The sequence below is a fragment of the Merops nubicus genome, unplaced genomic scaffold (assembly GCF_000691845.1).
Source record: "Merops nubicus isolate BGI_N331 unplaced genomic scaffold, ASM69184v1 scaffold42146, whole genome shotgun sequence".
Taxonomy (NCBI): Eukaryota; Metazoa; Chordata; class Aves; order Coraciiformes; family Meropidae; genus Merops; species Merops nubicus.
The window spans coordinates 28,029-54,116 of NW_008613772.1; the positions used below are offsets into that span (position 1 = coordinate 28,029).

At 44.6% G+C, this 26,088-nt stretch overlaps 1 protein-coding gene across 1 annotated transcript; it reads right to left on the minus strand.

Moving 5' to 3' along the window:
• Window positions 1-24,716, minus strand: NUP188 (nucleoporin 188kDa; the record flags this gene model as incomplete). The annotated part of the gene is made up of 43 exons (XM_008941989.1): window positions 1-866; window positions 1,025-1,154; window positions 1,577-1,647; window positions 1,772-1,903; window positions 2,662-2,871; window positions 3,570-3,644; window positions 4,051-4,188; window positions 4,928-5,086; window positions 5,287-5,379; window positions 6,042-6,242; window positions 6,632-6,813; window positions 7,957-8,099; window positions 8,546-8,631; window positions 8,971-9,048; window positions 9,548-9,743; window positions 10,395-10,462; window positions 10,762-10,831; window positions 11,170-11,339; window positions 11,972-12,178; window positions 12,764-12,870; window positions 13,280-13,413; window positions 14,547-14,675; window positions 15,104-15,170; window positions 15,405-15,525; window positions 15,872-15,986; window positions 16,146-16,222; window positions 16,307-16,394; window positions 17,014-17,140; window positions 17,523-17,678; window positions 17,804-17,930; window positions 18,375-18,494; window positions 18,985-19,050; window positions 19,563-19,652; window positions 19,914-20,114; window positions 20,624-20,738; window positions 20,837-21,048; window positions 21,465-21,584; window positions 21,727-21,819; window positions 22,414-22,458; window positions 22,924-23,004; window positions 23,671-23,755; window positions 23,990-24,063; window positions 24,654-24,716. Coding segments are annotated over 43 exons (5,193 nt in total), but the record flags the coding sequence as incomplete, so codon positions are not given.
• Between the last annotated feature and the right edge of the window lie 1,372 nt (window positions 24,717-26,088).

Here is a 26,088-nt window from a genome sequence, read left to right on the forward strand (position 1 = left end):
TGCTGTCTATAAAGGTTTTAATATCAGTATAAATAGGGCACAGTTAAAAAACCTGCAAGACTGGAGCAATGGAATTTTTGACTGAAAAACCTGGAGCAAGGCCTTGCTCTCCAGAAACACACACAACACGCGGGCTGCGGGGCGAAGGAGAGGCGTGAGCACACACACACACACACCACCTGCCTGGAACCATTCCGTACAAAAATAGCAGTAGAAAGGTGGTCTCTGAGTTGCTGGGTGACCCCTCGGCCGTGCCTGGACCGGGCCGTGACTGCGAGGGAGAGGCAGACTGCACCTTGTGTGAAGAGCAGAGTTAATGCCCGGCGGGAAGTTTGTCTCCTCTCTCCCCCAGCCCCGGCTCCCCCAGCGGAGGTACGAGCTAGAAAAATAAAGGTTTTGAGCGCTGAGCCCTCGCAGGCAGCCGGGCTGCTCTCCAGGGGCAGCCAGCAGGCTGCACACGTGGGCTCCCCCACCAGGAGCCGCTCCGGGCTCTCCTCAAGTTCCCTCTGCTACTGGTGGCAAGAGTTCAAGGGGATCTCGCAGCTGATGTTCCAGCTGGGTTACACCCCTGCCCACAGCAGGCCTCCCTCCCCTCCCAGGCCTTGTCAGAGCTCTGCCAAAGGTGACGCCTTCTGCGGTGGACGCGAATCCTCCCGGTGCACGTTCTGACGAGGGAGGTGGGGGCAGGGGAGAATCTATCTCTGGACGTGCCGGACGAAGGCCTGCACGAGCTGAAACAAAGGCTCCTGCCCCTCGGGACCCAGCCTGGAGGCTGACTTTCCTTGGGGAGAGGGCAGCACCCCGCTGGCGGGTGAGGAGGGCCCGCCGCGGCGGAAGTACCGGGACAGGCTGGAGAGCAGCGTGCTCTGGAAGGAGAAGCGAGCGACAGGTTAGCTGCCTTCCAACAGGCCCCTCCCCACCCCAGCGAGGGCACAGGACCAGGCACGGGCAGCCCAGGGCTGCTGGCTCCTGCTTGGGCAGCCAGACAAACGCCCTTCCCCCAGGAGAACCACTGGCAGCTCACCAGCTCCGAGCTCAGCTCCTGCTTCATGCGCTGCTTGTCACGGGGGTGCACGGCCGGGTCCCGCAGGTACCGAACCGCCTGGGAGATGAGCAGGTAGAAACAGTTCTCCATGGTAAACATGAGCAGGGACCTGTGCGAGGGAAGGCACATCAGCCAGGCAGGCCAGGGGGGGCTGGTTTCACAGCCAAACGCTCCCAGAAGGACGTCGCAGAGGGGGCACGCACCAGGTGTCACTGCCCCCGCCCTGCTCAAGCAGCGCTACCCCAAAGCTGTGGTCTGAAACTCCTGCTGCCCATGAGGGAAGTCTGATTTAAATGTACTGATAAATAAGCACCAAACAACCCCCTGCATTGCATCTTAGGATGGGACAGCTCCGTACGCCCTCCCAAAAAAATCCCTGCTTGCTCTGGAGAGCTCCTGATGGGCTACAGGAACGCCCTGGATTCGGAGTGAGCAGCTCTGAAGCCAAATGCCTGTAAACCTCAGTGCTGATCTGAGGAGCATCAGGTTCTGCTCCTTGGCCAGGACTAAATCCAACAACTAGAAACTCACTTGAGGGTTTTGGTTCCCTCTTGCATATTGAGCCCTGCAGCCTGGGGGAAAGGTTCCTTCTTCTTATCCAGCTGAGGGTGGAAAAAAAGACAGGCATTAGAGACAGGAGATACAAAGAAGAAATACTCTGAACTCTCAGCTGAATGAGTGCTCTGAGCTCACTGCTGTGCTCCCACCCAGAGAATTGACTAGTACCTCTCCCAGCATGTTAAGGGCCACGTTGACTGTGGCAAGCAGGGTGCCAAAGGAAGGTGCAACATCTGAATCAAAGGCTGGTGTGGTGAAGCTCAAAACGAAGAGCACATTGTACTCAGCAAGGTCCAGTGACTGTGGAGAAACAGAAAGAGAGAGTGACCCCTGAGGCCATGAGTATGAGACTGTCATAGCAACAGGAATAACTCGTCCCTGGGTCATGCTTTGTGTGGAGAACTAGCAGCACTGAGATAATTTCCCAAATCTCAAGTATACAGACAGAGCAGTGGAGAGCATTTTGTATGGTACTGCACAGCCAGACTTTATAGCTCTCCTGACAGGAATGATCCTCTTCCAACTCTCAAGCTGTACAGTTTGCCACCAAGTGGCAAGCTAAAATAACAACTGCTCCCAAACAGTGTCCAGTCTCCCAGACATATGCACCTAGAGGCAAAGGAAGTCACTATCCTGAAGTTAGCAGCAGGACACTGCCAGAATCAAGGATTAAACCTTCCTTTTCTGACCTTGGAGACCATCCACGAGGTCACACTGACAGAGGAAAGTAACAAGCAAATGCCTCTACTAGAGTGGCACGCTGAGGGTGATACAAACCCAGCAGCTGGGTCTCCAGTCTGCTCCAGCAAGGCTACAGGTACCCAGCACTGTGCAGACCACACAAGGGCTCAGCCAGCCCTTCCCTTCATGCTGCCCAGTGCCCGATTCCTAAGGGAATTCCTTGTGTCCTGCCTTCCTGATTGCTGCAGAGAGCAGACAGATGTATGGTGGGACCCTGTCTCAAGCAGGACAGACTGTGCCTCACTACACAGACCCAGAAAACCACTGAAATGCTGGAAACTCCCCCCTGCAGGGTGCAGCATCTCTCCTTCCCCTACCTGATCGAGGAGGATCTGGCAGACGTCGGGAGTGAAATGGCGCAGGGCAGCAAGAGACTTGCTGAGGATTTTCAGGAGGCTGTACTGCACTGTGAGCAGTGCTTTCTGCTCTGCTGCCTCTGACTCAGGACTGGGGTGCCTGGAGGAGGCCTGGGGAGTACGCTGCACTCGTGGAGTCACGCTTGATGGAAGGGAATCACCATTTTTTGTCTGTGGAAAAACCAAAAAGAAAGTCTTGGCTACAGATGGGATTATTTTGCATTAAGATTAATACTTTGAGAGGAAAAAAAAAAGCTATGAACAAAAGGAACAAGGAAATAAGGCACCCAAAGTCTGTCACCTGCTAGAAGCAGGAGAATCTACACTTGGTGTGCACTGTGGGAGGCACTGCATTGCAGGAGGCAGCTGCAGAGGCTATTTAGGTTCCACACGCCAGAAAGAGAATCCTCAATCAACACACCAAGCCTTAGCCACGCTGAAATAACACAGCAGTAGCCATGCATCAACTCCACCTCCTGAAGCTAAGGATTCCCCAAGAAGAAGAGCTATCTCTCTTGACAAATCCAATCAAGGACATCAGGTCAACAATGGCTTAATTAATGGCATTACAGAGTACTAGAGCAATGCAGCCTTCTTGCTGCAGTGTGGGCAGCTCTAACATGGTACCACAGGCTGCTGTTTCTCCAGGACTGCAGTCCAGAGTTTGAATTTCAGAGCCCTGACTATTCCTGGCACACTTTTTTTTTTTGGCTGTGGAGAAAAGCAAATCTTAACTATAGAGGATTCTCAAAAACCACCCCTAGGATTACCACCAATCCAAGAGCGTGGATGCTGAATGATATTTGCCTTTGCAGAGGGAGCATGCTGCACTCCTGACTTACAGCCTGGTTCAGGGTCCCCGTCCTCACCTGCAGGTAGTGCTGGAGCATTTTGCGGCTGTGCAGGAGGGAGGTACAGGCCTGACACAGGTAACACAGATTCACCTGAAATAAATAAGTTGAGGGTGAAAAAAAACTCAAAACCCATCTATTCATTACCACTGCTGGAAGTGAGAAAATCCAGCTGAACAGAACACCACGATCATAAAGGGTCAATGCAGTCTCCTCATTTCCCAGTGTTTTCTCAGAGCCACCTGGCACTGAGAACTGAGAGCAAGACATCAAATTCCCCAAGTTATTTTTCCAAGCTACCATCTGTCTGTCTCCAAGTTATCTTTCCTCCCTCAATTCAGACAAGGTACTTACAGATCAGAGATTTAAATGACCTCAGCAATAGTTCCTATTAAAAGACCAGCAATAAAAAGGTGATATGGTGCCATTTTTTCCTAACACAGGCAAGTCCCTGCGCTCCAAGACTAAGTACTATAGGCATCAGTATCCCAATTCCTACCTGCATGTCCCTCATAAGCTGTGGCAGGTGGAAATGCCACTCCTTTGTGAAATTTGAGAGCTGAAGAATGAAGCCAACAGTGTGATCAGCCTCTTCCAGACAGGCCAAACTCTGCACTGTCCGTACAGCATTCAGGCACTGGGAAGGAGAGAGAAATAAATCAGGGTGCTTACAGTTAAATCACCAAAACCCCACTCCCTTCTCTAGAAGCAAAAGCTGAAGATGCAGAGGATCTGCCCTTAGGGACAGAAAACACATGCCTGAACACAGCACAGGTCAGGCTCAGAGCACTTTATATCCCTGGTCAGAGGTCAATGCATTTCACAGGCTATGCAGTACAGGTATTTGTCTAGGGAGCAGGCTTGTCACCAGGTAATTCAGCACCTAGGTACAAACAGGGCTCCTCAGCACATCCTCACAGACAGGACCCAGCCAGTACAGAACTCCAGGATCACAGGGTGACCCAAAGGGTGACAGAACCCTGACTGCAGCACTTTCATTATCTGACATAATGGCTGAAGCCACCTCCAGGAACAGCTCTCACACTTTTCTTCCCAGATCAGACTGACACAAAATGGGTTTCCATCAAACTCTCACTTCTGCTACTGTGGTGAGTAGGATGATTAAACATCTGCAGCAAAGTCATAACCCCACGAGTGAGCAGGTGGCAAGTGCCCAGCTCTAACAGGTATTGTGACAGTTATCCCTGCCTGAGCACATGGCTGGGATATTCTCTGTCCTCCTCCTCCCACGACTGAAGTATTTCTACTGTAAATCTTTCTAAGGCAGGATCCTCTTTTCAATACTTCCCTTTCTGACGCGTTCCTGTCGCCACGCAGAAGCCATGAGAACCATCACAGAGAAGTATGGGCCATACCTGAAGAATCCTCTCCTGATGGACACCCACAAAGTCCAGGGCCTCTGTCAGGAAGTTGTAGCGCAGCGTCTTCAGCAGCCGCTCCATCAGGGACATGGAGAGACGATAGACCCCGGGCCACGAGGGGGCATCCAGGGACTTCCGAGATGAGGCAGATGTCTGAGCAAACCAGACACAAAAATCTGCTCATTACTTATGCTGCTGCCCCACGGGACACTTGCCACAGACCCTCCAGGTCACTTGGGAAGTCTCCAGGCTCTGGGGGTGGCTGCTGTCCTCTCAGAGCAGGAGGGCTCTGCTCCAGCAAGGCAGGGCACAGCTCTCCTGGCACACACCCACCCAAAAGGAGCAGCACCCACCTGAATGGCTCCATTGCTGCTCAGCTGGTACACGCTCAGGAGGGGCAGGCAGACACTCTGTGTGACACCAGCTCCAGCCACTGCTGCTGCTCCCTACAAGGCACAGAACAAACTGCTCTTAAAGTCTGCACGTCTCTCTCCTCTCCGAGATTGAAAAGACTTATTTTGTATTAGCTACTTCTGTCCTTTGCAGCATCAGCAGCCTTTTAGAGAACTTCAATCTACACACACTTCTTCTATGTTCTTAAAAAATCAGTATCCAGAAAGCAACACTGTCCTTCCAGGAACACCTACCCCACATAGCTGTGCTGTGGGTTCTGTTTCAGTATCACCTGGTTTGGTACCTACGTAGCCTTTGAGAAGGGATGGCTCTGGAGCAATCTTGTTTGCACCTAAAGCCCCAAAGCTGAATTTGTAATGGCTAAATAACACTATATTGTGACAAATGAGAAAGCAGGTTCCTAACTTAATGCTGTTTGATCTAGGGAGGCATAATTTGCATTGCAGAACACGTTCAGTGGAAGTGCTTGCTCCAAATGCCCAGTTTGCTCTGGCTGGCTCAGCTCTTCCACCCAAGACATGCCATTGTTGAGAAGAAAAAGACAAACTAAGCAGGCATACGTCCAGCTTGCCAGCCTCTGAAAAACCCTTCAGCTACAGCTCACTGTTCAGCTGCATCACAGGCAGAATAATGAGATACACATTTCCCATTAAAAATGTATAGCTCTAAGCTCTCATTTCTCTGCACCACTCACCTGTTGAGTCCTTGCTAAGGTCAGCAGTAAATGTAACGAGGCCTCTGTGAAGTGAAGGTTTTGTTTAACTCTCAGGCTGATCTCCAGTGCAGCAAAGATCGTAGGGAGCACGGGCACTTTCCTGGTAACCTGCAGCCAGTAGTCTCCATCTTCATCAACTTCACAGAGCTCTTTAGCCAGATGCAGACCCAGAACACAAACCTGTAGTGATGAGGAAAGGAGAACAAGGTACAGGTTTGACACAGGTACCAAAAAAACCTTGAAAGCATTAACTAACACAACCTACAGCTCAATCATTCTCAGAATCATAAATAAAGGCAGCTGGTATCCTCCCCATGGCACTCTGCACACTTTTTGGCTGTACTAGCAACTGTGACAATGTTTTTTAGGACAGATCTGAAAGAGAAGCAGCAATAGCCAATTTCTCAGACTGATGTGAGCCAAAAAGGCAGGGAGCTATTCCAAAATAGAAACTGATGAAGCTTCCTTTGAAGAGAGCAGGCTGCAAGGGAAAGTTGTTCCAAACATACACAGAACTTTGGTCTAGAGAGGAGACACGTGGCTGCCAAGCAGATGGACAGGCCCCTTACCCCATCTCGCTGGTCCTTGTGCTTCACTCGGGAGGCATCATCTGTCTCCATGCTGTCCTTGTCATCTGCAGCATCTCCCAGGGTCAGGCTGTGTCTAGTCTGATCAAAGAGTGCAATGACCTCATCTTGGAGTGTTTCACACACGCTCAGCACCAGCTGGGAGTACTGTGGGATCTCATTCACTGTGAATCACAGAGCAGACAACAGTTCACCCCCTATCCTTGTACTATCATTTCCAGTTTAACTCATTTCTTAAGAGTATTGATAGTTTTCATTTCAAAACCTACAAAGCAGAATGTGTGGAACTGTGGCTAAGTTAGATGATTAAACCTATGAAGACACAATAAGGGATTAGATGGTCATCTGGACAACAAAACCACACAGTTTTACCAAGAAGTCACAGGAATTTGTGACATCTCAAAGCACCAATCAAGCACTACTATTGACAGATCATTCTGTAACTGCTCACTACAGCATTTCCCACCCATTTCTCCAGATTGCTGGTACTGGCCCATGCAGACAGGGTGCAGTCTGTATTCTCTGAGTCCACATAAATAAATTATTAGCCAAACCATTACAATAAATGGCATGACCTTTTACCAGCATGACTGAAAATTCAAATTCAGCAGTATAGAAAAGCATTTAAAAGCAACCCAACCCTGCACCTTCTATTTACTTTCCAAAACATATGGGCTTGCAGAGCCCAAGCAGCAGGACAAGGAAGACACAGAAAAGTAAACTGAGACATTTCTCAACACCACAACTGCCTCTGTATGTGTTGTACAGAGAAATACTGTCCAGATGCCACTGAGGGTCTTCAAGTGCTATTGCAGTGTAAGCTACCCCACAAGTGACAGGAGCAATGACCAGATTAGTTTCCCTGGCTTCTAACAAATTGTACCCTCAGAAGAATTCCTTGTGTTTGGGTCCTTTGTTATCTCTAACAAGAAATTAATGTCAAAATCTAAGCTCTACAGCCATTCTGTGAGACACCATTATTAGGGTGTCCCCCCCATACCTGCTGAGCTGCTTTCCAAAGCCCATGGAATCCTATCTTGTCTCTATCCAGCTGCTCAAACACAGGGCTTATTGGGCAAAGCCAAGAGAAGGGATGACATATGCATACTGTGAGTGATAAAACATCTCCTTCTAAAACTAGCTAGAAGTAAGAAAAGAGTAGAGAAGTCCCAGAGGTTGGTGACTATACTCAGCATCCTGCATTACTACTAACACCACACAGGTGTTTACCCTGGGAACACAGGGGTGCTAGGGGGCATTCAGCCATGGCAGCCCTGCCCCTGACACCTGGACACACACCACCTCACCTTTCATCTCCTTCATCTGCAGCACGGCGATAAGAGCTGAGAACACTTTGGCTTTGGTTTTCTCCATCTGCTGATCTGCCTGTAGCACTCCCTCCAGAATCTGCGTCAAGGAGTTTATGATTTTATCCACAGAACCCAACTCGCTGACAACGAAAAGGGAGAGCTCTTCAGATTAGACAAGATCCCTCAATAAATGTATTGGCTTGACTGAGCTGTGTGGATCATAAGTGATATGATCTACACAAATAAAAGCAATTTTTCTAAGTAAAGTTTAAGTCACCACCTGATGTCACTAAAGACATTCCACAGTACAGCAAGAATTCAGGACTATCACAAAAGCTTTTTTGATACACATTTCACCAGCAAGCAGGAAGCCAAATCATCAGTGTATTGCTACAAGACACTTCAGCAACAACTTACAGACATTTGCCATCCCAAAAGACAAAGCTCCAGTTTCTCCCCAGATTGCTAAGGGAATCTAACTAGAGCAAAACACTTAAACTCCCAAGCTATTATATTGTTCTATATATATGTTATCTTGTTTAAAAGTTGTTGCACTGACTAATAATTATCCAAACAAAATACCTACCTCTTCCACTGTTTGAGCAGGATCAGAAGAAGAGTACATAGCATAGACCCCAGCTGCAGACAGGATCCTGACATGGGGACTAAGAGCTAAGAAGAAATATTTAAGAGTTACAGTATCAATAGTCCATGGAAGAACACTTCAGAAATCCTCAGCCCAAGCACTGCCACCAAATGATCAGGTTTGCTCATTTGCTCAAGGAAACCAGAGTCAGGACCCTCTGTAAGGTCACTCAGTGATGACGAGAATGACACATACAACATAGAGAGACTTGTAAGAAGCTCATCAGTTCAGGGAGATTTTGTTTCAGCCCAGTTTCACAGGACCTTAAAACTATGATGGCAAGCAGCTGCTGAAACAGAACTCCTCATAGTACAAAGAAGATGAGCAACTGAGAAATTAAAGAGCTGACAGGAAGCACCACCTACCAAAACCTTGGTCCCATTTAGCACATCCAGAAACAACTGCTGATGAACTGCAGAGTCAGTCAGATGCATTATATCTGCCTAAGAGCCACAGAGACAGAGATGAATCAAGCACAACAAAAGATGCACCTTCTTAGGAGCAGTCTAGCATCAGTCTACTGGTTTGTTACTTTAACAACTCACCAAATCTTATAGCTACTGAATGATGCAGTTTTACAGAAATCACTGAAGTTGACAAGAAGCTGGCAATGATTTATCTCCCTAATGGTGCATCCCTGCCCCACATAACTCAGCAAAATCTCTCCAGCATTACAGAACTACTTAGAATTGTTATAAAAGTGACTTACTACCTCCCTCCTCTGCTCAGACATGACAACATGCTCCCTTTGGTCAAACAGCAAACACCACCTACTCTGACCTCTTGTGCCATGTTTGTGCCAACTTGTGTTGTAAATATATATACAGAAGAAAACTGAAAGGAGAACCAGTGAATTCTTCATTATGGCTTAGCCAGCCCTAAGAAGCTGACACTTGTTCAAAAACATTCATTTCAGATTATCATGAAAGAGGTAGCTCTTACATGGCTAGTAGAGATTATGAGCAGCATCCGCCAGGCTGAGATGAGCATTTGGTACTCTGTAATGGAGGCACAGCTGGCACCCTCTGTCTCTGCCACGTGACATGCCAGTAGCTTCACATATTCTGACCAGTAGGCAAAGCGCTTTTTGGTGGAGAAATTCTTCAGTGTGTCTTTCAGGGACTGATCCAGGGAGCCCCTGACCAAATCAAGAGGAGAAATTATCTTCACGTATTCTCTGGTCAGAAAATATACTTCTTCTGAGATTCAGGTAGGAAAGCCAAGGACACAGCTTGCAAGTGAAGGTTATTCCACACATTAGACCTGTGCAGGGAATCCCACTTTTTGCATCAAATGTGAAGGAAAAACATGATCCCTGAAGAAAATCTAGGACTGATTTATTTTTTTTAAGGTGAGATTTTAATCAATCCTGACTTTACAACATATTAAATGGCAGTTAGGTTCAGGAAAACAAAATGAGTGGGAGAAAACTACTGAAATGTTATTCAGCACTCACTATAGTAGATGTACTTAGCTTTGTTTACAATACAATCAATCAGTTTTAAGAAAATACTGTATATTCTCATTCCAGGATACAAGGAAAATACTAATGCTAACTTTCTCACCTAAGGGCTGCAGAAAGACTGACTGTAACATCTTCTGCAACTGGTGATTGCACAAATCTCCAATGCATGTTTGGAATTTGTTTATAAATCCCTGTTCCTCCCACATTTTCTCAGGATTATATGTACTTTGTCTCTCAAAGCCTGCATGGTCTATCAAGATTTAATACATGCAGGTTACATAATTAAAAAGTTCAAGGATGAAGGAAAGACTACCAAAGACTCACTTGACAACATAGTAGATCTCCAAACAGATGATTTTCATGATTAAGGCACAGGTATCCAAGACACTGAGCTATAAAGGAAAAAAAAAAGGCAGTAAAATCTGGGCACCTAGCTCTGCAGGGTAAATGAAATCCTGACCTATCCCCTCCCACTACTTGCAGTGACTGCTGTTTCTCTTTTGAGATTTGTTTCTCCCATGATAGCAATAGTTATGTTGTTTGACCATGGACTGGTGATAATGAGGTAGGAATGCTGTGTTCAAAGCAGCACACTAAGAACACAGAGCTTCCATAATGAAGGGGAAAACTCCCACAGAAAGGAATAATAACAAGAACATAACTACCTTCGTTTTGGTGGGATGTGACTTACCTCTGATGATTCTGAAGGCGGTGGGAGGGTCCCAAAGAGGGGATTGGTTAAATTTTCCCAAAACTTTGGCCTAAAAGATACATGCAGAAGTATTATCAGTTATCTTCCCCATGCTACACACCTAGCAGCATTCTGATTGTTCCAAACTTCATAGAAAATACACTTTGGTAAATACAAGCTTGTATAACTCTGTGTAAAAGAAACAGAAGAAAATACATTTGCTTCTGAACATGCACAAAGGGCTTCTCATCTTTCCAAGAGATTAAGTTCAAAGCCCACACACTGCATAGTCTTACCAGGGCACACAGAGAGCAAGATGTCTCAAATATCCCTGAAAAGTCTGATGAACCACAGAAAGTGTTTTGGGAAAAAGGAAGGAAAATGCACTGTAGAGAAACCAGAACTCACTTTGTCCTCAGAACGAGCATGGCGCTATCTCGACGGTCCTGCCACAGGGCATGGAGGAAGGCAATGGCAGCACGGTGCAGGAGGGGAGGGCACCAGTACCTCTCCTGTTGTTTGGAGTCTATCAGCTCTAAGACTACTTGGAGGCAACTCCACTCCCCTAAGCTGAATTCCTAAAGCAAAAGGAAATGAGAGGTTACACCACCGCAGAACCACTATGAAGGCAACTATTAAAGCAGAACACATTTGATTCCACTTGAACAATACACAAAGAAATAAATCTTGAGTACACAATGCTGTCATATATTTTGTGTACAACTATAAGGAATGTAGTCATAACACAGGAAAAAAAAAATTTTAGGGGAATAAAGAGGAGCTAAGCTAAGATACAGTCAGATCAAGTGGCTTCAAAATGTCCCAACCCAAAAAGACCTGGAATTGCAAAGTGCCTGAGAGGGCATTCTGGAAAACTAGTACTGACTACTGCACTGCCATCTTCAGCTTTCTCAATGACTGGCCACTGTCAGAGTCTAGAGCGTGGGCCACAGGGATCTTTGGTCTGACCCAGCAGATGTTCTTACGTTAATTCAGCATCTGGCTTGAAAAACTGGGGAAAGTTTCTCTTTGGTTATAGGGAAAAGCAAAACTGGGATAGCAGCACATCCACTGGCCACAAGCACAAGCTGCATTTTTTCCATCAAGCACAGGTAAGAACCATCAGACTGTAGAGACCTGTGCCACGAGACCACTACAAACGCTACAACAAAAGACTAGTGAGCTCCTGGGCAAGTATCTGCTCTTCTACCTTTGACCCATCGCTGCCATCCTTCACTTCCAAGTTCAAGAAGAGCTCGATGAGCCCAGGCTGTGTCTCCACGGCCACCGTGAGGAACTCCAGGATCATGACCTTGATCCTCATGTCCTCGATGCGGCTCTGCAGGCGGGTGAGGAAGGCGTCGCGGATGGCGGCGGCGTCGCTGCCCAGGCAGGCGTACACCGACATGGGAGCAACCTGCAAAAGGACCAACCACCAAACTCTACCCCAGGCTTCTTGTCTGCAGAAAAGGGGATTTGCATTTCAAAGTGAAGATCCAAAATATTTGATATTGAATCTATCAGCGCGTTTGAGGGAACTCAACGCTGCAAACACATTCTCAGAAGTTTAGTAAGCCAAAAAAATAAGTCTAGAGATAAACCCAATACAAGGTTTGATAGAAGCCTCTTCTCAGTAAGATGTTAAAGTTCCAGTTAAGAAGGTGTAGGAATCGTATCTAAGAGTGTGACTTGAGAAAGTTGCTTAAAGAATTGGAAAGAGATCAACTGGAGGTGCAAATACTTTGCAGAAAATACACCACTCAAGCCTCTCAGTGAGATGCCAAGTGACTTCTCTAAAACATTAGATTATGTTAAAACCTTAAATGGCCCTTTATGTGATTTTTTATGTGCTCTGCCTTACACTTTCAGTCCACACTGCCTTCAACTGACCCACGTTAAGCTCCCCAACACAAAAAAGCCAGAAGAATCTCGAAAGAATGTCAGTGGTGGCATCAGTCACAAGGGGAGAAGCAAAGGGGCACTTGTCTGAGTCTCATCCTACCGTGGCCAGTCGTTTGAGCAGCTGGATGGCCAGGCGTGGAAGGGCAGGATCATGCTTGTGGTAGATGTATTTGGCCAAGACTGCAATAAGATTGTTCCCATGAGCACCTGAAAAAGAACACAATTCAAATGAAAAAGAAGAAACTGCAACAAGATGTAACTATTGACCAAACAGTGACCTCCTTAGCAGGAGTTGAGAACTAGGTGAGTCTTTGTAAAGAACAAGGCATGGGCCCAGCCAGAAGCACTAACTGTGGTTGATTCACTATCCTCTGTACTTAACACCCATCTCATTACAAAGCAGCAAACAACAAGCCACGTTTGCTTAGTATTTTAGAAGCTGCTGCAAGGGAGAAGAATGCCTTAGAGGAAAGAGAAAAGGCTGTCTCCCATCTCTAGAACCCACTTCTTGGAATGCTGAAATCTTAACTGCTGTTTGCAATGAAACACATGCTGACTACGTGCAAAGAAGACAAAGGCAGGGCTGCCCAGGCTGCCCCTGTGGGGAGGTACTCACCGTGCTGAGTAAGAGCCTGCTCTAAAGGAGACACCACACTGGAGGGGGGCTTCAGCCGGATGACGTTGTTGGTGACGGAGAACGCCAGCTTGACTGTTTGGATCAGCAGCTGACCCTGGCCCTGTGACTCGTCACTGTGTCCCCAAAGAGACACCAAAAGTAAGTGACTGTGTTGACAACTGACATTTATCAATTACACAACATTCAAAGAGGAAATTCCACACTGTCAGTCGGAGGGTATAAGGCATTTTTAACTCAAGACTGTCGTGTCACCACGAAACAGCTGCTGACATACAGACTCTTACATACCCACCAAAAACACTCTCTACCCAGACCCAAAGTTTCAACACCAAATGAAAACACAAAAAGAGCCTGACAACCTATTGTCACTTTTTTCCCCCCTCCTCTTTGGAATAGAGTGATTTAAAATTATTAAGACAGGGGGAGAGAAATTTAAAGAACTAATCTCACAGAAATTACAGTGAGCCAAAACTGGATGAAGAAAAAAAAAAACTGGCTCTGAGTATTTTTCCTAAGATTTTCCTTATCAGATAAACATTGTGGAGAGACACTGAAGCCAAAAAGGCTTTTCAGATAGGTCTCACTTCCTCCTCAAGAAGTCTGGATTCTCTTCCAGACTTGTTCTGAAAGAAAAATCCAGCAGACTTTATCAGAAATAACCTGCTAGCAAGTTTGGCTGGCTATGTGTCAACTCAAATTGGCCAGGAAAAGAGAACAGAGGAAAGGAGCCATAGCTAAAGCAAAAGGCTCAAGCCTTCAGAGGGCCACATAAGGAAGTTAAGGCACTCAACACTGAATACATCTTCAGTATTTCCAAGGTACTTCAAGCTGCTTTCAGAACCATCCTGAATGAACTCTGGTGCTACCTGAGAACAACTTCTAACATTGTCTCTGATCCTCTCATTTCTAATCCTGTCATTCAATTTTGCAGAGTTCAAGTGAATTCTTTATTAAAAAAATGTAACTGCTAGCAAAAGTTAAAACAACTGAGCACATCTACACCCACCAACACACTCCAAAAGTCTTTAGAAACAGAGAACTGAAACAACTGCACACAACGGAGAGTATCCAGCAAAGACTATACACAGACCTGGATCAAACAAGGCTTGTTCCTCCAGAGCAACCAAGGCAGGCTGCCATGGCCAGTCTCTATGCTGAGCCCCCATCAGATGCACTCACATCAAGGCTACATTCAAGTATCAGCTGCTTCTTTCCCCACACTACCAAAATGAAACACTCCACTCACCTACTAGGCTGGGAGGCCATTACCATATCAATAGTGTCCACACCAATGCCCATGATGTTAATGACAGCTTGTCCTGCTTCTGTGTTGGCCAGGCTGAAGATGCACAAGGACTGAAGGCTGGGGCCATTGCTGTGAGACACAAACAGGTCATCATCACTAGGAGCCCCTGCAGTATTTTCCCACCTAGCACTTAGAAAACTACTAGAAAGTAACATCTTAATTACTACTTCCCGGCTTACCTCTACTTTTTTCTCCCTTCTACTTTCTTCAGAGTGGATATACAAAATAAGAAAGTGGATGGCACTCTGTGCCAGGAAATCTATTCACTGTTTTCTCTTTCTTCACCAAGTACTCTATAAACCAATGTGGTCTGTTCTGTCCCTAATCCTTTTCTACCCCTCCCATACTTAGTAACACACAGAAGAGCTGAAACAAGCACTACACAACTGTGCCAGTTCATTCCTAGCCATCTGCATTCAAAAACTGAAACAAAATAATAGTGACCCTTGCACTGTAAGGCAGGCTAGTGCAGATCTGAAATCCACCACCTGTCTTACCTGCTGTGAGGATCCATTTCAGGGCATAAATTCAATATAGCATGGATCAACTGCAGAATGAGGCATCCTGAAACAGAGGTGAAACGGACTACTCAGTTTTCAGGAAGATTTGTTGCCTAGTTCCTATTATATACAAACAAAGCACAGCATCCAGCAATACTGGCAGATGTATACAGCAAGCCCCAAATGGCTGCTAGAAAAGGTATGATTAAAAAAGGAAGAAAAATTCACACATTCTGTTCAAGAAGACAGGTGATCCTTTCTATCTCATCTTGCTCTTTCCTCCCTTTTCCACCCTTACCAATTTTCTCTCTCACTCCATGAGAGTTGTAACGCCACTTGTGGTAATTGGGTAACATCTCCTTCAGGACAAACACAATGCAGGGCACAAGTCCTTGGCTCTGGGTGCTACCAAGTTGTCCCTAGGAGAAACAGAGATGTTATTGTCCCCCTTCTGGCTAAAAGGACGTGAAACCTTTTGCAGGAAGATGTGTCATATGTCTTTAAAGTGTGAAAAAACTGTCAAGCACGGGCACACAGATTTACAAGTGACTCCTACGCTTTTGTAGATCAGATGAATCAAAATGTTTTTTTTTTTTAAAGAATCAGACTACAGAGAAAACACAAACAGTAGCATGGAAGAGAGTATCAACCCCTGATTACTCAGAGTTGCTGCCAGGAGATCAATGTCAGGCAGGCTGCATTTCACTTTGCTATCACAACAGCTCACAGCTGACTTCACACACAGACCATTCTACAGGCACTCACCCGGACAAGAGTTGTTATCAGGTTCAGGAAGGAGATGGTGACACTGTACTCGCCTTGGGGCTGCTCTATGCTCATCAATAGGTTTCCATAGCCCCCAGCATTCATTCCCTCTGCACTGTGGAATGAGCAAGAGCATTTATTACATGAATAGCAGGATTCTGACATGAGTGAGAGATGTCAGATGCATAGATTTCACACCGGCAAAAAGTTCTTATGACGTGTTATCAATACATTAGGGGGGGAAAAAAGGGGGATATAGGGGGATTGTGAATACCTAATCACATGATTCATGCTGGACACTGGATTGGCAACAAATGGTAAGAACCCTGTATGGTGAAGGTCAGTCCAAACCTGCAAGAGAAGAAGCACAGGTATTGCCTCCAATTCACATATCCGTGTCTAGTAGTTCTCAAATCCAGAAGGTATTTTCCTCACCTTGGCTGGCATCCGAGCAGCCAGTACTGTCAAACAATTAACACAAGAAGCAATAACATCCACAGGGGGAGAGATTACAGTTGTTAACCTACAAAAGAGAAACAGCATGCCTAAAATGCACTGCTACTTGCAGTCTGGCCTATATACAATCATTTAATTAAAAAAGGTTCTCTCTCACTGAAGTGCACAAGTATAAAACCTGTACATACAGACACCAGAGTCTGCATTTTCTGTCTAGACTTGCCACCTCCCCCTCACACCTGAGTCAGATCCATTTACTGCAAGAGGTGAGGCTGGCAAGGCAGTGCTGTCACAGCAAACAGTAATTACAAGGCAGAACAGCAGCTCCCAGGCAGTTAACACTGACAGGAGAGTTAATAAGTACAACTGGTTTAACTCCTGGGAGTTACTAATTGTATGGTTTATTCCCCTTTTATGTAAATACAACTACCAATAAAAAAATGCCTTTAAATGGATAAAATTGCAGAATGTCCAGGAAAGAAGTGGAAGAGGGGCCACTGTGCTGCATCAAAGACTTTGGAGCCAAAACAGTCTTGAGAACTGACAACCAGTCTTGGGGATTTCAAGCACTGTGAGACACATCTTGCAAAGCTCTTGTTAAGATCTGTAATTATCCATTGTTTCAGTTCACTGTATCTTCCCAGCTGCCCCTGCTGTTCCTGACTTCATGCCAGGTGGTGCCTTACCTCTGCAGGAGCATGTAGATCCGTGAGGTGATGGGCAGAAGGCAATCTGCTATCGACACATCGGTGCTGATGACTTTGTGAACCAGATCAATTATGGGCTTGACCCTCTGGCAATGCTGAATCACATCTGGGTAAAGAAAACTAACACTAGAATGCAAAACCATACTCAAGCAGCAGTCAAATCTGGAACAATGCACATTCACCTTAGCATACGTCCCCATGATCATTCCCCATACCAAAAAACATTTAATTTATCTATCTCAGCTTTTCCTCATCTAAAATTCATCTCACTAATTACTACATGCTCTTGGCCTTTTGCAGTGAATTTCATAGTACTACAATACTATGAAATTTACTAATTAAAAATTACAATACTAATCAAAAAATCAGGTTTCTGGGAAAATGCTGCATGCTCTTTCAAAAGTATTCAGAGCTGTTCAATCCTACCTAACCTCAAAATGACACCCACTGACAATTATTTATTCTGTTCTACTCCCAGCCCATCTCACCTGCTGTTGATACAACATGGAGCAGCATCTCAATCTCACAGGTGAACAGTGTCCAGCTGCTGTAGGAGTACTCCCATCGTACCAAATAAGCTCGATCATCCAGCATCACTTGGCCCACTGTTCCCTGAGGGATCCGCAGGTTTGTCTGACCTAGTCCTAAATATTGAAAAAGCAGGTGAAATACAGTCACAGATGAGGTAGAAACCAGATCAAGAACTGAATTCCTCAAAGCATTTCAGTAAGAAAAGCATGGTTTCCCTGCAAAAGTGCTGTTTCCTTACCAAGAGGATAGAGGAGCTTTGGAGCCTGTCTTCTCCAAAGTGTTCCATCTTCATGAGAGATCACATCGGGGGGTTTATGCTTGTACAGCTCAATATAGAAGGACATTTTATCCAGGAAACTGTATACCTGCATACAGAAAGAGCTTAAACAACACATCCAAAGAGCCAGATTTCTTAAAAATTAATCAGCCAGGTCATCTCCAGGAATAGACAAGTTTTCTTGATGGATATGAAACCCTTCCAATACAGCAGCCCTTCCAAAAGATGATTAGACCACATGTCCAGACATGTCTCATCTAATGAATCACAAACTTCTTATGAGTCAAGTACAACCTGAAAGCTGCAGCACCTTAATCTTCAGCCATTAGAGCTGAAAAGTTTTCTAAAAGCCAAAAAGCAGTCCTGCAACAGCACAAGACTAAAATGTTCTTTGACTAAAGCTTAATGTCTGTGACCTAAGATTGCAAAAAGCACCATGTAACAGAAAGAAAAAAATCACACAGCATTATCACACAGAACGTTATCCCTGTCTTGCAGTAAATCATCTCTCAAACATCCAGAGATCTTGTACCTTTTTTGCAGTAGATTTATCAGACACAAGGGCTTGAAGCAGCTGAAGGAGAGGAGAAAGCAGGTGGGGGAACATCCCACACACACTGTCCAGGATAATACCCAGACCTGCAGTAGGCTCCTGGTGGTGCAAACAGAAAACAAATCTCTTATTACCAAAAAGAAACACTAAAACAGTCTCAGTATAGCACAAGGATAGAGTTCCTTTTTAAGTTGTACATTTAACATTAATCATGCACAAAAGTATCACTCCAGTCCTTGCACAGATTAAAGCATGAGGCAGTGTGCCAGTACAAGGCAGGAAGTAAGACTAATGCATTACATATCATCCTGATTCTGTGACAACAGAAAATAAGCATGATGCTTTTGCCAGCAGTTAGTTCAATCCTTGCAACACCAGCCCTGCTTTAAACTATCACCTATATTAAAACTTGTTCCAGTATCCTTCAAGAGTAAAGCCAAGGCTGTACCTAAAAGGCAGGAAAGGGCAAAAATAAATCAAAGATAGATACAAATGAACACTAGCTCCTCTGTTCCTTTCCTAAAAGGGGATCTTTTATCAGGTTTTAGTTATAAGCAAGGCAGGTCAAAGAAATTGCCAACACACTCACCGATTTCCAGAAGAGCTGAGGAATGCTGGATGCTGCCAGAACTTCACAGGCAGCATCAATTATATCCTTCAAAGGAAGAGAGGACAAAGAAAACAAAAGTTACTTTACAGAGGGAGAATTCATCCTAACCAAATTCTGCCACATCTTTGGAATTTAAGTTTCCATGTTTGCCAACCAAGACGTAAGTAATTCCTCAAGTCAAAACAGAAAGAAAACACCCAACACACCTAAGCCCAAAACCACAGCCAGCCTAAAGGCATATTGCTTATCATGAACAGACTGGTCATGTCCACTGAATCTGTAAAGGGCCATACGATGTCTTCTCAACCCTGGAAATGGAGTATGTATGACTTCTGTTGCTTTGGAAATGACACACCAATGATTAGTTTCAAATCCATGGGACTTCAAGTGCAAAATATGCTCTTTCATTATTAATCAGCCAGTTTGCAGAGGTGTTTATTAAGTCTGCACTGTGTAAATGCAGTAGCAAAACCAGAAAATCTCTCTTTTAAGATCTTGATCTTATAAATGAGACCTTTTAAATGACATAACAGATGCAATGAGCCTTGGCTGCTTACCTGCTGATTGCCCAACGTATGTAACTCCAGCGACGTGAGGACAAAGGAGAGGAGTCCATAAATACACATACAAGCAGTGCTGGCAGTACACTGGAAAGGAAGAATACACAGGGCCATTACAGGAACAACTACAAGTCACAGAACACACTGTAACTGCACTCAGTCTGCTTTACAAACTCAGTATCTGCCTGAAAGAAAGATGATAAAACATCCTTTACTGCATACTCTGCTCAAAACCAGATTTAGTTTGAATGAACATTGGTTTGTAATTGTCCACTTCCCATCATATCTTCATATCAATAGGAGTTAAAAACCTTCAAGGGCTTATACATATGGTTGTAAGAAACTCACATTCTTCCCCCCACTGCTCAGGGATCGCAGCAGCTTTGTCAGATACTGGAAAACATTCAGCTGGATGGCAGTGCTGCCCATCCTCCTGATAACGTTTGTGGACTCCTCTGGGTTTATTGTGTGACGGAGCAGAGCCCAGGCCAAGAGGACTGGAGCATGATGTGAGACATCCCCTAACTGCAGCAGCTGATTGTCCATCTCCTGCACAGAGACAAGACAAAGGCAAAACAACCAAGATCTCCTGAGGTTCATATTTGTCAAGCATATAGCTGATTGCATCTTCTTGCTAACCTTCCCCTTGCAGATAATTCTTTCAAACCTGCAGCTGACTAAACTAAATTTGCAGTCTCAGTCTGTTTTTCTACATGGTTTACTGACAGAGTTGGTCCAACCTCAGATGCTCTACATCCTAAAAACACTGAAACTACAAATCTTTTCTATCATTCCCTTCTGGACACTTTACAATGCCTACTTCAGTGCTTAAATCTTTCTTTAGAAAAAGGAACAGAATAAACAAGGGAAGATAATGGGGAGAAGAATTTTGTTCTTATTAGCCCCAGAATGTTATGGGGATGCTAGTTCCTACAGTCAGACAAGAAACTAAAGGATCAGAAACTTCCAGATGTAATCTTTAAATGGCACTGTTTGGGTAATCACAGTAAGTTCTGTATTGTTAGCCCTGACAAGAGGTTACTCTGCCAGTGCTTTACCTGATGGATGTGCTTATTTTTGGCTAACTTGTGCTCCTCTGTCCTATCATCCAAGGCACGCTCATGGAGGGAGTCTATTTCCATGCCTTCCACCAGAATGAGAGCACTAAAGTACCTACAAGCAAGAAAAGAATAAAAAAGTAGGTCAGAGATGTTAACAATTTTCCTAAGGAAAATAACTGCACTCACTTCACAAACACACACGATACTTACCCGATCCGATCCACCAAGTGATCCATGCTCTCATCCACCAAATGCCTGTTGGTCTGCCTAGTGCCAAATCCCTGTTCTTTGAACACCTTTGCAAATGCCAGCAGCTCATCAGGTGCCATTTCAAAGTATGCATAGTAGAGAAAGATGACTTCCAGGAGCATGGACTGTTCACGGAGGCATTGCACAAACCAACGGGAAACCTGACGCTCTGTCTGCACAAGGAAAGGTTCTTCCATCATTTGTTGAGGCTCACAGGTCACTCAAAGCAGTTAGAAACTGAGAAGTGTTGAAGCATTTCAACAGCTTCTGTAGCCAGTGGTTTGCTTCAACGGCAAGGAAAGCCACTATAAATAGAGCATGCTGCTGCAGAGAGGTTATGATCAACTACACATAAATGGACCTGTTAGCCCAGGGCTGGCAATGGATTTATTACAAGGAACAACATGTTCCATGCACTTGTTTCTGAGCAAAAGTGTGCTCTGTTTAAGAAAATAAATTTTAGTTTTCTTGGATTAGGAAAAACACCCTTTGTAACTGCAGCTGCACATACACATTTTCTGATACATTACATGTAAAGAAAGACTTGACAAATAATTTTATTGACAAATAACAGCAAGAAACAAAATACCATGAGATTTCCATGTGTTTCCCATGTAGGAGCTTCTGCTTTGTACAGTGCTTCAAACTGTTTCCTGTAATTAGGAACTAGTTCCTTGTCCAACTTCTCAACACACTGGAAGTATTGTGCCTTAAACAAAGAAATAAACAAACAAACTCCTCACATGCCCACTCCATGTGCTCTTTACGACCCCAAGAGGACAATTACTCCAACAGGTAGGTGTTCAGCCTATCTGCATGGCAGCAGGGCCAGGAGGAGGCCCTGTACTCACTGTGTAAGGGTGCCTCTCATCCTGGAAGTACGTGAGGAGGTGGAGCACGCAGCGCAGAATGCAGATCCTCTCCTCATAGTAGTAATCAGCAAGCTGTGAGTAGAGAGTGCCCCCAACACAGACATGGCACCACGTCCAGCTCCCACACACCTTCCTCTCCCACCCCCTGCCAAGGTTTTCATCCCAGGAACAGAACACTGCTCATCCATTACTACAGATGGAGTTCCAACTAAGCAGTATTTCAGTTATCTGACAGACAACTTCATTAACTTTGCAGAACTCATGTCTGTAATTACACTGCTAAGTGAGGCAACTTGGAAATTAGCAAAAAGACAGAAATATCTCTCATTCTTCATGTCTATTATCCTCTGTCAGATATGATTACCAGTCTCCATTTCAGAGTTCTCACTACAGACCACAACATATAAACCTAGGACCTTTGGGAAACAAGGGAATGTACATCTGCCCAGTTAAATTCCCTGATATTAAGCCTAAAATTTCCTTCCTGTAGCAACTATTAACACTGTTCAAATCTATTTGCACATTATTTCAGAAATATCTTCTAAAATTTGTTCTTTATATGAAGGAATACTTCAATTATCCCAAGATTTCCTGGATCCACAGAAGTAAAGCTGGTTCTCTGTCAACTGATCCTCTCCACAGAAAACACAAATGGAAATGACTAACCTTCAGCATCAGAGCCTGACTCTGCCTTTCATCCTGAAGAATGGTCTGTAAGCAAAACACAGCAAAATAAACAGATATCTACTGCAGAAATAAGCTACTGACAAAATACATATTCACAAAATAAAAGACTGAACTAAAAGACAAATTTTCTTTCCATTTCTTTTGGAAAGACAGATTTCAAAAGTCCAGAATTCATTTTTAACTAGGTATTTGTTCTTCATCTCCACTCACTCCTTCACAAATCTGTAGCTTTCCCATATTCCTGCAGAAGAGAGAGGAGCTGAGTGCCCACACAGAGATTCAGGCAGGAAGAGGTACCACAAACCCAGGCCTGGATATCTGCTATCACCTTTCCTTGAAGTGCCACTTGAGCATTGCAAGTTTAGAGAAGAAAAGCTACAAAGCCCTTTCCAAATCAGAACTCAGACTCACATGTGACCTATGCATCAACCAACTACTGGTACTAAGGAAAGATGTGGAATAAACGGAACATAAATGGGAGCTATGGACCTTCAGGGAGTCCCTTGTTCCTCTGTAATCTTCTTGAAGATAACACTGTAACAGCTGCACACTTTGCTCTTCATCCAGACCCTGAAAAAAAGAACTGAGATGAAGAAAAGGCAGCTGAACTCATTAGGATGAAGATTCTCTCCAAATATTCAGGCAGCTCTTCTCTTCAAAACAAATAAATTCCAGAATATGACAAAAGAAAATTTTTCCATCAGGCAGATGCTTGCTTTAGTCAGCACTTCTCTTTAAAGCAAAACACATGTTTTGATGTCACTTAGACTCAGCCAGTTTAACTTCAGCAAAAGGAGCTCAACAATCATTTAAAGAAAGGTACAACCACCAGTCACTGAATTTTAAACTTCCAGCTTGAAGGAATATAACCCTGCAGGTACACAGACACTATTTTCAAACATGGCAACTGATTTCAGGGACAGCAGTTTTTAGCTAAGCAGTTTCAAACATCTTGAAGGAACCCAAGAAAGAGCCAAAGCAGGTCAGTGACTCTGAAAAGCAGGGCCCTCTGCAGAACAGCCTGGGAACCACAAAACCCAAAGCACCTCAAGGTCACTAATCACTTCTGAAAATTCTGACCCAGAGCCTCAACATGTAGTTGTAACACCTTTCAGATTATTTTGTAAGGAGTTTAAGTTTGCCTCTGTTCAACATCAAGCTTATTTAAATATCAGAATCCAAATGATGCATTCCAAGTGCAGGGATAAAAAATAAGCAGATAGCACCTTCACTCACCAAAAACTTGCTGACCCTCAGACCCAGTTCTTTTAGTGGAGCAGCTACATCTTTATCAGCTTTTATTTTTTCTGCTGAAGTTGTACTGAAGAAAAAAAAGAAATTTTAGTCATTAAAAATGCATCAATCCCAAGAGATCAGCTAAACAGGCTTAATTTCAGAGTGCTTGCTCTTGCTACTCCTCTTCTAAAATCTCAAGTTATGCAAGAGGATAAAAACCTGGTTTTATGCAACCAGAAAGGAATACTCAACATGGTCATCTACTTATTAGGAGACCCCATTTTAGAGGTTAATTTCTAAAAACAGGCAATTACTCTACCTTGGTGGTTTATAGTATGAAAGTCCCTCTAACAATCTCTGCCAGTGATTGTTCAATTCTGCTGCGATCTGTGCCTAAAAAAAGAACCAAACACCACTGAACAGATTCCTCAGTGTGTGCTGCTGAGGATCAGATTTATTACATTTAAGTGAAGCAAAGAAATTCCATGACCCCAAAAAAAGGCAGGAACACCACAAGACAAGCATCTATGATTCAGACTGATTGCAGGTGCATTACTGTGTGACACAGCTCATTGCCTTGCCACAGAAGGGAGAGGAAAGAAGAGGCAATGGACTGAGTTCAGAAACATTTGGATTTCCAACTCTGGGAAAATTCTTGAAAGCACAGGCTCCATCCCTGAAAGCAAGAAAGCAGCTGTCCACTCAGAATACCCCAGGCCAGCCAGTCTAGAAGGCAGTAGTTGTGCCAGCCCCAGAAAGGACCTTTCCACACACACCTTTCCAGGTAGTTCTCCAAACAGCTACAAACGAGGAGTGGGAGAATGAACAAGTAGCAGAGATAGAGGAACAAAATTCACCCTGAAGAAGAAGGAAATGCAGTGGAACATGTTTCCACTAATATTCAAAGAGATGTACAAATGATGTATTTGGTCATAAAGTCCATCCAGTGATGGGCAAACCTGCTTAGCAAGACATGGACTTACTGGTTCTCTTAAAGCTGATCTGCCCAGAAGAATTGTCCATAACTCTCTGCTGCTCCTGTGAAAAAGGGAAAAATAGAAAATGTAGGAAGTATTTTAATGGTGTACACTATTCAGGCTTTCATTTAGCTGACACCTTTTCAAACCTGCAATTAATTCACAACACATCATAATGAAATATAAGAAAAAATATTCTAAGGAGCAGTAGTTTTTAGCTGACCAGTTTCAGATGTCCTGGAAGAGCCCAGGAAAGACCCAAAGAGAGTGACACCTGCTACAGTAAGACTTGCAAGCTCCTATTAAGGCAGCATCACATCTGTATCAGTTTACTAGCTCAGATTTTGCCACTTGGACATTGGAGGTTAGTAAAAAGAAACCTAATGGAAGTGTAGAGCAGCATTTTATTTAGTTACATTCAGTGCTCTCCTCCAAATAAATACTTCTGTAGCAGTTACATCCTGCACTCTAAGTGGAATATAAAACTGAGTGAAGTGAAAAATTACAAGAGCTTTACGTAAGATAAAATAATTTGCTACAGGTCTTTGGATTGTTTTCTCTTAGCTTCTTGTTTCTAACCCAGAACTCTGCAAAAAAGCCAATCTGCACTAACTACAGATCAAATCCTGACCCTGGCACACACATCCAGAGTCTCTCTACAACAGCTCTGAAAAAGGATGTTTGCCAAAAAGAATATCTCAGGAACTTAGACAAATTACAGTCTGTTAGCAACAGGATACAAACCAGGAGTTAAACCACAGGTCCCCATGCAAAGACTGTCTACCAGAGCACTCATTAACTTATTTTTAGAACAGCATCATCAAAATAACTCACTATGGCAGTGAAAGCCATCTGTGAGTCCTGACACACGGCGCCACCTCAATGAATGACACGACCTGTTATTTCCAGCACAGCTATCAACATCATTTCTACCTGCTAATTCCTCAAGAGCTGGGTGAGGCAAGGAGCCTCTCCTGACCTGGGCAGCACCAGCAGCGGGTGCATCCTCTGCAGCCCACACAGAGCACCAAAAGCCCACAGAACCTCATACAGAAAAGAATCGTTTTGTAGAACTGAGCATCAGCCCAGCAGAGCCAACTCTTCATTCCCCCCAGACCCTTTCTGGGAGTGGAACTGCCTGCAGTTTGCTGCCAGGTCAGGAATTAGACTCCAGGACAGCAAAGGAAGAACTCTCTCCGTGTAACTGCATTTATCAGCGCTGTCCGTGTCCCCATCAGGGCTTGCAGACATTAATGACGACCAGACATTTAGGAACGCTCCTAACGTGGAAAACGCTACAACAAAGATCGAAACCCGGGCTCGGGACAAACGAAGGCAGCGCTGTGAAGCGCGCACCGAGCACCGTTCATTGAATACCTTCCTTCACGCATCTTCCCCGCTGCTATTTGGATTTTGACACTCGCCAAGAGCGGCCCAAAAG